The sequence below is a fragment of the Tachysurus vachellii genome, chromosome 26 (genome assembly GCF_030014155.1).
Source record: "Tachysurus vachellii isolate PV-2020 chromosome 26, HZAU_Pvac_v1, whole genome shotgun sequence".
NCBI classification, from domain to species: Eukaryota; Metazoa; Chordata; class Actinopteri; order Siluriformes; family Bagridae; genus Tachysurus; species Tachysurus vachellii.
The window spans coordinates 7,034,547-7,046,423 of NC_083485.1; the positions used below are offsets into that span (position 1 = coordinate 7,034,547).

Below are 11,877 nucleotides of genomic sequence, written 5' to 3' on the forward strand. Positions count from 1 at the left end.
ACGACAATTTTTCCAAGAAGACCACTTCTAACCAGACTTTGCCAGACAGTAAATGGGTGTACCTGGGTCTCACTGGCAAAAGCCAGCTCTTTGCTGATGGCACTGATGGACATCTACTGATGTTGAAGAGAAATAAGCATGAAGTGTCTTTCACCTGCAGCATTCTTGAGATGAACTGGAGATGTGGCAGTTTGGTGGGTAGAGTGTGTGACCTACCCTAACACAGCACGCCCATTCATCTGACCACCAGAGGGATTGTTGGAGAGGGAATTGATTCACTTTAACTCTACTCTGAACACTTCCTGTTTTTAGCACATTTCAGCCACGCTGGGCTAACAGCCTGTTGCAAAGTATCATGCCTCACAGCCTTACATTGACTGTCACCATGCTTATAGCCATAGCTGTCTCTTCCTTGACTACGTACTGTTATAGATTTGTTGGCTGTTTGGGTTACTTGTCTGTGTTATCAATGCCTGCTCTGAATTTACCTCTGTTTACTGCCTATCTTTTTTTTTTTGCAACTGAATATGATGCTTTCTGCTCTGAATCTACTAAATTCTACCTTCTCATGACATTGTAGTGGTAAAAACACTCACCACTACTGAGAACACCGATGATGTTGCATCATTGAAAAAAATAAATATGAGGAGAGATGGACATAAAGTAAACTGATTATATTTATTGTGAACAAAATAAAAAGAATGTAAACTGGGTGTTTAACAAATAAACTTGGCTTTGGTTGTAGTAAGGTGTCCTGTATTAAGTCTTGTTTTATGATGTTACGGTCAATGATGGTATGCGCATGCACAGCCCCCCATTGGTATCTAATTGCCACACATTTATAACTTTGACCTCTTGACCTATAGGTAATATACTCAAAAATAAAACAAATATTCAACATTCAAAAGATTACATTACAAACATTACAAATTACAATATCCAAATAATTACAATATTCAGATATTAACAAAAAAAATATAAATATGGCTCATATATGGCTCACATATATAAATATGGCATGGGCAAAATCTTATCATCAAAATAAATATGAGAAATTCTCAACTCAGATCTTTAACTCTGCACCTTCCAGTAGTCTTCCTCCTACTCTCAATATTCCATCATCCTTTACTAGGTCTAGCTTGTAGATACTGCTGTTTTTATTCATTCCTTTCCAAGTGCATATAGTGTTTTCCAGCCTTTTTATTTCCTCTGGATAGCTCTGGTGTTGACAAAACATAATGATGGCTTTCTCTGCCCTCAATAGGTCATCCAGGGAAATGCATGGTGCAACGAGCTTGCTCTTAAAAGACTTTATTTCAAAGTCTAACAATTTATTTTGGCTCCATGTCTGTGACTGTGGGTTGAGATTAGACTGTGATTGCTTTCTTTTTGCACTGATCACCAGCAGAATGTCCTTCAGCTTCAAATATCATGCAACAGTTCTAACATTAGAAGAAATGAAGTAGTTGGTATGTGGGGTTTTCATGTGTCTTGACCAAAGTTCTGTAGACACTTGTATTCTCCTTATTTATATTTACCTCAACATCATCAGGGCAGAGTAACAAGGATTCTGTGGCCATTCATCTTTTGATTTCCACAAAAATCTGGTCCATTAATCCACTTAGTGGACTTCACTGAAGTCCATGCATTCATCACAAACACACACCACCACAAACCCTGACCCCATTCTACCTCCTACAGTAATCAAAGATCCTGTTTGTTGGGTTATCATGGAAGAAATTCAGATGGAGCAACAAACTAACCCCACCTCACCGGAATGCCCACCCACAAGACTTTAGGTACCCAAAAACCTCAGCCAAAAACAATACAGTGGGTTCATAGCTCAGGAAGCACACGATACCCAGGAATTCAAAGAACAATCTCCCTGCTATGTGAAAGTGTGCCATGTTTGTCAGATCAGGGCAGTTTGCACAGTCAAGGACTTCCAGTTCACCCCTTTCTGTGTGTGTTAGGTTATCAACGACCCTGTTCCTTTGGTCTGGGGAACCATGAGAGGTGCCAGCAGTGGATGATTGTATCAGGAGGAGTGAATGGGTTTGGGATAGTGCTCACGTCAAACTAGAACGTGATATAAGGACTCAAAAGATTCAGGCTGGCCATCCATGTCTTCACCCTGACTATCAGCCAGGCCAAAAGGATATGGCCTAGAAGAGAAAACATGGGTAGCAGTCAAGGATATCATTGATCCTTCTTAATCCATGACTTCCACCAGCTCTTAATCCATGACCTAACCTGCCCAGACCAAGGGGATGCCACAAGCAAAGAACAACAGGATGTTTTATTAGATTCCTGTAACACAACACACCCATTCATCTTTTTTTTTAATTGTTTGTTTTTTGTATTTTCTGTTGCACTAAGGAGAAAATTTGTTACCCGTATGCAGAGGCTAAGCCCAGGAGTCTTGTTGTGATAATAAAGCATTATATAAAACGTAGTGGATACCCAACACTGCCGGTCTCTAGTGAACCAATCAGTGCAGGTTAGCGATTCATGCCTGAACTAGACAATTAATGCTGTGTTGATAGGACAGAAAAATGGCCAGTTTTGAGCTGCCAGGAAGTGCATAGTAACTCAATCACTCTTTACAACAGAAAAGTATCTCAACATGCAATAAACATCAAAAATTTAGATGGATCGGACAAAAATCAGAGGCACACTATAATTCACTAAAACAAAACAGCTGAAGAATGGAAAAAGACTTTTACACTCAACCTAGTTGTAAAGATTCTTTGAGTTACTATAGAATTTCTGTCAACTAAAACCATTCTCTCTGATTTCAGCCAGTAGACCCTCCTTACAGAGCATGATTTTTTGCACCATTCTGTGCAAACTAAAGACTATTCTATTTGAAAATCCCAGGAGATCAGAGTTTCTGAAAGACTCAAACCAGCACTTACGCACCAACAACCATTTTACTGTTAATCACAGAATAATTACCCATTCAGGTGTTTAATGGACCTGTATCTGCATGATTTTATGCATTGAAGATTTTATGCATCTTTTTGGAGAGTAATGGCTTTCTACTTGCAACACTGCCTTGCACACCGAGCTTGTTCAGTCTTTTACTTTGGCTTATGTTAATGTTCATGAGTCTGCCAACAGGTAAAGAGGCCTTTAGTTGCTTAGCAGTTACTCTCTATTCTACAGTGGCTGGGAAGTGCAAAACATATTAACAAATCCGAAAACACATTAACAAATCCGAAAACAAATTAACAAATCCCAAAACACATTAACAAATCCCAAAACACATTAACAAATCCCAAAACACATTAACAAATCTGAAAACAAATGAACAAATCCCAAAACAAATTAACAAATCCCAAAACAAATTAACAAATCCAAAAACAAATTAACAAATCCGAAAACACATTAACAAGTCAGACAACCCGGAAGCGGTTGGTATAGTTTGTGAATGGAAACTTACCATCATCGGACGAGACACCTTTCATTCACCTTTCATTTCATTCACCTATATCTTGAATGACAGTTGTCTTGTCCAACGATCGGTAAGTTTCCATTCATAAACTATACCTACTGCTTCCGGGTTGTCTGAATCGGTGCACGAAACACATTAACAAATCAGAAAACACATTAACAAATCAGAAAACACAACGACATTTCAGACAACCCGGAAGCGGTTGGTATAGTTTGTGATTGGACAAGACACCGGTCACTCAAGGTATACATGAAGTTCAACAGTCTGCCGCAGGGAAAAGTTGGAATGGATGTATGGAATGGATTACTGTGGATTAATTCTGTTATTTTCTTATATTTAAACGGAGAACTTTACACATTACACATAAGATTCCATACCTGTATATCTTGAGTGACAGGTGTCTTGTCCAATGATCGGTAAGTTTCCATTCAAAAGCGATACACTACCGTTTCTGGGTTGTCTGACTTGTTGTGTTTTCGGATTTGTTAATGTGTATTCTGATTTGTTAATGTGTTTTGGGATTTGTTAATGTGTTTTGGGATTTGTTAATTTGTTTTGGGATTTGTTAATGTGTTTTGGGATTTGTTAATGTGTTTTGGGATTTGTTCATTTGTTTTTTCAGTTTTTCACAACATTTTCCAGCCTGATGACTAACAATAACTTTTTCTGAAGACCTTGGAAATCAGATCAGATTTTCATCCAACGTGAACCCAATCAAACAAATCAGGCAAATAGATTAACTTGTTCATTTGTTCCAATATTATATATCTGTGAGAGGCATAATATTGGAACAAATGACCAAGTTAATCTATTTGCCTGATTTGTTTGATTGGGTTCACGTTGGATGAAAATCTGATAATGTCTGGGTCATATTTATGCAGAAACATAAAAAGTTATATATTTTATATTTTATATCTTTCAAAATCTTTCACGGTTATTTGTGTTTGGCCCTTATGTTGGAATGTCACTCTTTTCCTTCCTGACAGGAAAGGATTGCGTATGTACTCATGGGTCTGCAAGGGTTTGGTCACAATGTCCTTGCACATATTTAGCTTGTAAAATAAAATAAGATTTTTTTTAAACTTTCATAATTGTATTTGTATAGCACTTTTAACAATGGACATTGTCTCAAAGCAGCTTTACAGAACATAGCAAATATAGTACAAAAAGTTAATTATACACAGACTAAAATGATACTAAAGTTCAAGATTAATATTAGATTAATATTAACAGTAAATGCCAGAAACATGGAACTGACAGATAAAAGTCTGTGAAATATTTCACAGCAGTATATAACAGCAATATAACAGCAGTCCAGCCAAGTGTGAAAAATTCAATTCAGTTCATTTGTATAGCTCTTTTAACAATTCACTTTGTCTCAAAGCAGCTTTACAGAAGTATAGAAACAGAAAAAAATCTATCCCTAATCTATTCCTATCCATAATGAACAAGCTGGGGCAATGGTAGGATGTAAAAACTCCCTGAGATGATGAGAGGAAGAAACCTTTAGAGGAACCAGACTCAGAAGGGAATCCATCCACATTTGGGCAAAACTGGACAGTAAACACTAAGTAAATAGGACAGATCAAGCGCCAAACAGGCCACCCTTAAAATCAAACCAGCTCGGACAGAACTGGATGTTAATGTGCTGCTCAGCGTCCGCATTAAATGCGTTGTTTAGTGCAGTCCCATCTATAAAGTGTTGTTTAGTGCAGTCCTATCTATAAAGTGTTGTTTAGTGCAGTCCCATCTATAACGTGTTGTTTAGTGCAGTCCCATCTATAACGTGTTGTTTAGTGCAGTCCCATCTATAACGTGTTGTTTAGTGCAGTCCCATCTATAACGTGTTGTTTAATGCAGTCCCATCTATAACGTGTTGTTTAATTCAGTCACATCTATAAAGTGTTGTTTAATTCAGTCACATCTATAAAGTGTTGCTTAATGCAGTCACATCTATAAAGTGTTGCTTAATGCAGTCACATCTATAAAGTGTTGCTTAATGCAGTCACATCTATAAAGTGTTGCTTAATGCAGTCACATCTATAAAGTGTTGCTTAATGCAGTCACATCTATAAAGTGTTGCTTAATGCAGTCACATCTATAAAGTGATGCTTAATGCAGTCACATCTATAAAGGAATTCACTGCGCCACAGTGTAATCAGTATATTAAGATGGTAGCGCTGCCTTATCTAATGACCGATATTCAATAGTTCATCCTGGGCCACATGAGGAGATATACACATTCACCCTGTCGTCTAATTAAACGTTCTCTATACTGGATATTCTAATTTTCTAAACCTTATTATTCATTCATGTAACTGGGCTCTTTAACGTGGCTCTCCTTTTGGTCTAAAATACGTCTGTAACTTTTGGAGCTCGCCAAGAAGCCGGGGATAAAGTACGCATCATACTTGGTGTGTGTGTCACTAAGAGAAGCGTGTCAGAGAGAGGGGTTGCACAACCGAGAACACTGTACAAATAATAACGTAAGGACATGGCAGTTGTGTGGGGTGGAGTGTCTTGAGCCACTCGGTGTTTAGGCTAGAGCGAAACGAAAAGGGTCCGAGAGAAACCGACCGCAGTCACACGCTTCCTGTAGTGAAACCCGCCTCACCTTGCTGTCTGCGTGCGGTTCAGCCACAGCTCCCACGGCCACTCCCGAGTCCATCATGTCTGAACTCTACGGTTAATCCACCTCTAAATTCCTTTGTATTCCACAGTTTGGAACGATGGCGACACAGGCAGTTCTTCCGTTGTTAACTTCCGGTGCATTTAGGTATAGGCTAACGATGAATACTTTGAGTCTTCTTAGGCTCATCCGATAATAACTGCGGAAACACGAAAAAGATGAGTGTTGCTCCAAAAGCCTTGTTCGTAGATTCTATGCTAACAAGTAAGTAAGTAAGCAAGCAATCTCTCTCTCTAACTCCCTCTGCGTTTCCGAGTGAAAATTTTTTTTTTTTTTTTTTTTTTTTTTTTTTTTTTTTGTGAAGGGTGGGAGGTGGTCGTGGTGTGCAGGAGGAAGAAGGACCTTCCTGGGGCCTCCTCCGTGCTTTAAGGGAACATAGGCCAATGCTGTGTATGCTCATTCACTTGCTGGCTACTTCCTTTCACTCTGTCAGCCACAGATCTTCACATTCATTTAATATAATTAGTCTCTGGTCATTTCAGCGTTCACTTGCCTGGAGTCAAGTAAGGTAGCATCAACACAGACAGACTGTCATCTGTTAAGGACAGTTATAGAGACATTTACATACTCTATATACTCTCCCCATCTCTCCTTATCTAATTTAATTCCATTTAAACTCATTTATTTCCATTTAAAATCCACACAGGGTCATGTGGATTTAGATTTTGTTTTCCCTTAACAATAAAAACTTTCATTTAAAAACTGTATGTTGTGTTTACTTGTGTTATCTTTGACTAATATTTAAATTTTTTGATGATCTGAAACATTAAAGTGTGACAAACATGCAAGAAAATGAAAAATCAGGAAGGGGCAAACACTTTTTCACACCACTGTATGCATGAAAATTAACTGTAAAATACATTTTATTATTTAAAAAAATATTATATTATTTTATTTTTATATATTTATTTATTATTTTTTATAAGATCCATAATATTCATTCATTCATTTTCTACCGCTTATCCAAACTACCTTGGGTCACGGGGAGCCTGTGCCTATCTCAGGCATCATCGGGCATCAAGGCAGGATACACCCTGGACGGAGTGCCAACCCATCGCAGGGCACACACACACACACACACACACTCATTCACTCACACACTATGGACAATTTTCCAGAGATGCCAATCAAACTACCATGCATGTCTTTAGACCGGGGGAGGAAACCGGAGTACACGGAGGAAACCCCCGAGGCACAGGGAGAACATGCAAACTCCACACACACAAGGCGGAGGCAGGAATCGAACCCCAACCCTGGAGGTGTGAGGCGAACATGCTAACCACTAAGCCACCGTGCCCCCCAGATCCATAATATATTAATTAAAATTGTAATTTATTTGTGTACCCTAGGATTTCAATTAGTCCTGTTTCTCTAACCCATGTCCACCCTCTGAACAATTTGGAATGTTACACCTCATCACCCTAATCATGTCCATATAGCCCCCAACTATCACCAACTGTAGAACCAGAATCAATCACTTACCGGTAGAGTTTTAGTTTATGTAATGGATAAAGTGTCAAATAAAATTTGCAAGGGGCAATAGGGCATATGTGTTTGTGTTTATTGTAATGTAGTAGCAAAGGCTTGTTTAACAACAAATAACCGTTATAATATACTTGTTACTTAATTCACAAATGTACAATGTTGTCTTCTTGAGCATCATTGAATGTTTGAACCTTTTTAATAGTTATTAAAATCCCTCATTTGTCTTCAGTGTTAAAAGATGGATCTCAAAATCATATAGCATCTGTTGGAAAAGGGTCAAATATGTGGTAGCCTAGTGGTTAAGGTGTTGGGCTATCAATCAGAAGGTTGTGAGTTTGATTCCTACATTGACCAAACTGCCACTGCTGGGCACCTGAGCAAGGACCCTCAATTGCTCAGTTGTATAAAAAATTAGCTGAAAATGTAAGTCGCTCTGGATAAGGGTGTCTGCTAAATGCTGTAAATGTAAAATATACAGAAGATGCTGGAAAAGCAAAGAATGTGCAATACCTGAAGGATTTTTCAGAAGAACTGGTGCAGTTTCACTGCACAGGGCCAGAACCGATCAGCCCTATAAGCTCACTACACAAGTTGCGTAGGGCCCTGCCTCCCCCTGTTTTTACAGAACGTGTTAATGTTTACTGTGTAGATGACAATATGAAGCGGAGCTATCCATTTGGCCATGAAAAGAGAAAAAAGAAACAAAATGAGAGTGAAATGTGAGAACAGCAATCAGGTAAACTTGTGTTCTCTTCAAGTTTGATGTCAGCAAGGACCTCTCTTCTCCATTCTCTAGCCAGTATTGGCAACATGGCCAGGTCAAGCAAATTCACCCCAGGGCAGACCACAAGATGACTAAAAAGTCTCCAAAAACCCTAAAATATCATCATGGAACCTACAGCAAGCTCTTGCAACAGGTAATGTCAAAGTGCATACATCTACAATCAGAAAAAGACTGCACAACTTCAACATGGGAGTTGAACAGGGAAGGAAAACTTTGGTCTAAGAAAAACATGAGGACAAAAATGATGTTTGCCAAAGAACACAAAGAATAAGGTCAAAGAATTCATCGTGTTTTGGCGTAAACCAAATACAGAATTTCAGCAAAAGAACCTCATACCAACTGTGAAACATGGAGGTGTTATTGTTTGGGGATGCTTTGCTGCAGCAGGACCTGGACAGCTCATCATCATATTATCCACTATGAATTCTACATTGTATCAGAAGGTGCTTGTGGAACATGTGAGACCATCTGTTAAAAAATTAAAGCTGAAGCACACCTGGATCTTGCAACATGACAAAGACCAAAACATACCAGTAAATCCACCAAGGACTGGCTAAAAAGTAAAAAATAGAGAATTCTGGAATGGTCAAGTCAAAGCCCAGATCTAAATCCTGTTGAGATAATGTGTGGTGATTTGAAACGGACTGTGCATGCAAAAGAACCCTCAAACATCACACATCTGAAAGAATATTGCATTGAGGAGTGGGAAAACATTCTTCAAAGTTGATGTCAGGAACTGGTAGATGAACAAAAAAATGTTCTACAAGAAATGTTTTGGTGCACTTAATCCTCCACCAGGTTTAGCAATCACAAAGCCATTACAAAATAGAACAACTAAATAAAAGATATAAATATGTTACCAAACCCAAAATTTAAATAAATTAATTTGATTTGTATAGTTCTTTTAATGATGGACATTCTTTTGGACATATTAAATTCTTTAATACATGTAATCAACCTAATCAAATGTGTTTTCCTTAAGCGCAAACCAGTACTAGGGAAAGAAATTTTTAAAGCGGTTTCACTGCTTGTTGTATTATCTGTTTGAAAATATATGGTAAATGAACTAGTACATGAATCTGATGACTCTGATGATGAAATTTGTTCTTCCTAAGGAGTAATATTAGAGAAATATTGCTATCTACTGAGTTAGTTATTATATGATGTATTTTTAAATTTATGGTCTACATTTTTTTCATGATATTTTCAGTATGGTTAAAATCTAGGATTGTGCTCTACTATTCCAAAACTATTAGGTTTTTTAAATATATTTTTTAATTTTGTTTTTATTTTATTTACTAATTAATTAGTGATGTCAAAAAACCGCATAAAAATATTTTTAATATAAAAAAGTGAACTAGATTTATTTATTTATTTATTATTATTATTTTTACCTTTTATTACAGTCTTGAATATGTCAAAGATTACTAATAACATTGGCTTTTATGCATTGTTAGATTTTGTGCAGCATCAGATTTAAAATTTTTCTCCATCATTTACTTTTTGCGACCCCATTATAACCATAATGGTTATTATAACCACATTTGCATACTTACTTGTTAATGGTTCCCTCAGCTGGGAAAAGGTACAATTTGTAATTTGTGTGGATTTTTATGCAAATTAGTGACATCACTAATTAAATTGGTAATTATATAAATATTTAAATATTTCATTTTCATTAGAATTGAGGTTAACAGATTTATGCAAAAAAAAAATTATGATATCAATCTAATATTTTTAATATAAAATTAATTTAATAAAATTAATGGACATTTTTTGAGTGTAAAATTTGAATACAGAAAATTATAAGACCTTGTCAAAAATTCTAAATTCTATTTCCAAAGCACGTTATATAACGGTTTGAAGAATCCCCCAATAAAAATAAAATCATTCCTCTAAATGGGTAAACCATGCCACCTAATGGACAAAAACTGTGTGTGTGTGTGTGTGTGTGTGTGTGTGTGTGTGTGTGTGTGTGTGTGTGTTCTACATACCCCTCTTGAAACTGTTAAAGAAACCAAGATAAAATCATGTCAGGCCATATGATGGTAGATCTAGAAAAGTTGGAGTCTATTCGAAGGAAAAGTATTAGGAATTGAGTGATACATATCTACACATACAAATGATTAGAGAGCCCATATCAATCCTAAATTTTGGTAGTAGGGTATATAGACAAGGTGGTGGGCTTGCTGATCCTTACTGCATTCATTCATTCATTCATTCATTTTCTACCGCTTATCCGAACTACCTCGGGTCACGGGGAGCCTGTGCCTATCTCAGGCGTCATCGGGCATCAAGGCAGGATACACCCTGGACGGAGTGCCAACCCATCACAGGGCACACTCTCTCATTCACTCACGTAATCATACACTACGGACAATTTTCCAGAGATGCCAATCGACCTACCATGCATGTCTTTAGACCGGGGGAGGAAACCGGAGTACCCAGAGGAAACCCCCGAGGCACGGGGGAGAACATGCAAACTCCACACACACAAGGCGGAGGTGGGAATCGAACCCCGACCCTGGAGGTGTGAGGCGAACATGCTAACCACTAAGCCATCATGCCCCCTATCCTTACTGCAACAATCTCAAAATATTGCTGCCTATCACAAAAAACCTTGTCTGTATTTAAGGTTTTTGGTCCAACACTGATACTTGTTTTGAGCTGGTTTCAGTCATACCTAACTGACAGAAAGTGCATAGTGAAACTGGGTAACTTTTCCTCCTCCCTTGCCTCGCTGTCCTGTGGCCTTCCACAAGGCTCTATTTTAGCTCCTTCTCTATTCTCATTATATACAGTATGCTACCCCTGGGCTCTATTTTCAGGAAACATGGTGTATCCTTTCATCTCTATGCTGATGACACTCAAATCTACTTACCAATTAGGAAAAATAATCCTTCAGCAATCTCATCTCCTCTAAAATGTTTGGAAGAGGTTAAATTATGGCTGGCACAAAATTTCCTGTTTTTAAATGAAGAAAAGACTGAGGTTATAGTGTTTAGCCCAAATGAGAACTCTCAGTCCTCAAGCATCAACCTAGAGAGTTTATCTGTTTTTAGATCTTCACGGGTACAGAATCTTGGCATCTTTTTTGATCAGCACTTAAAATTTGACAAACACATCTCATCTGTTATTGGGTCTAGCTTTTACCAACTGCGGATTCTCTCCAAAATTAAACACTTTCTTACCCCTAAGACTCTAGAAATGGCTGTTAATGCGTTTATAACTTCTCGCTTAATTACTGTAACTCTTTATATTGCGGTATATCAAAAACTCAGATTACGCGTCTCCAGCTCGTTCAAAATGCTGCTGCCAGATTTCTCTCTAGTTGTCGCAAACATGAACACATCACTCCCATTCTCAAATCTCTACACTGGCTGCCGATTTCTCAGAGAATAGTTTTTAAGATTTTACTCTTTGCCTATAAGTCTCTCCATAATACCGCTCCTCTCTACTTAT

General features: G+C 37.7%; 1 protein-coding gene across 4 annotated transcripts in view; it reads right to left on the reverse strand.

The window, feature by feature from the left end:
• Nucleotides 1-6,403, reverse strand: part of mcc (MCC regulator of WNT signaling pathway) — a 109,557-nt gene extending 103,154 nt beyond the window's left edge. For all 4 annotated transcript variants that reach the window (XM_060863077.1, XM_060863078.1, XM_060863076.1 and 1 more), the window contains exon 1: nt 6,072-6,403. In XM_060863077.1, the coding sequence (XP_060719060.1) occupies nt 6,072-6,128 (57 nt within the window). In that variant the 5' untranslated portion in view covers nt 6,129-6,403. The remainder of the gene's footprint in view (nt 1-6,071) is intronic.
• Between the last annotated feature and the right edge of the window lie 5,474 nt (nt 6,404-11,877).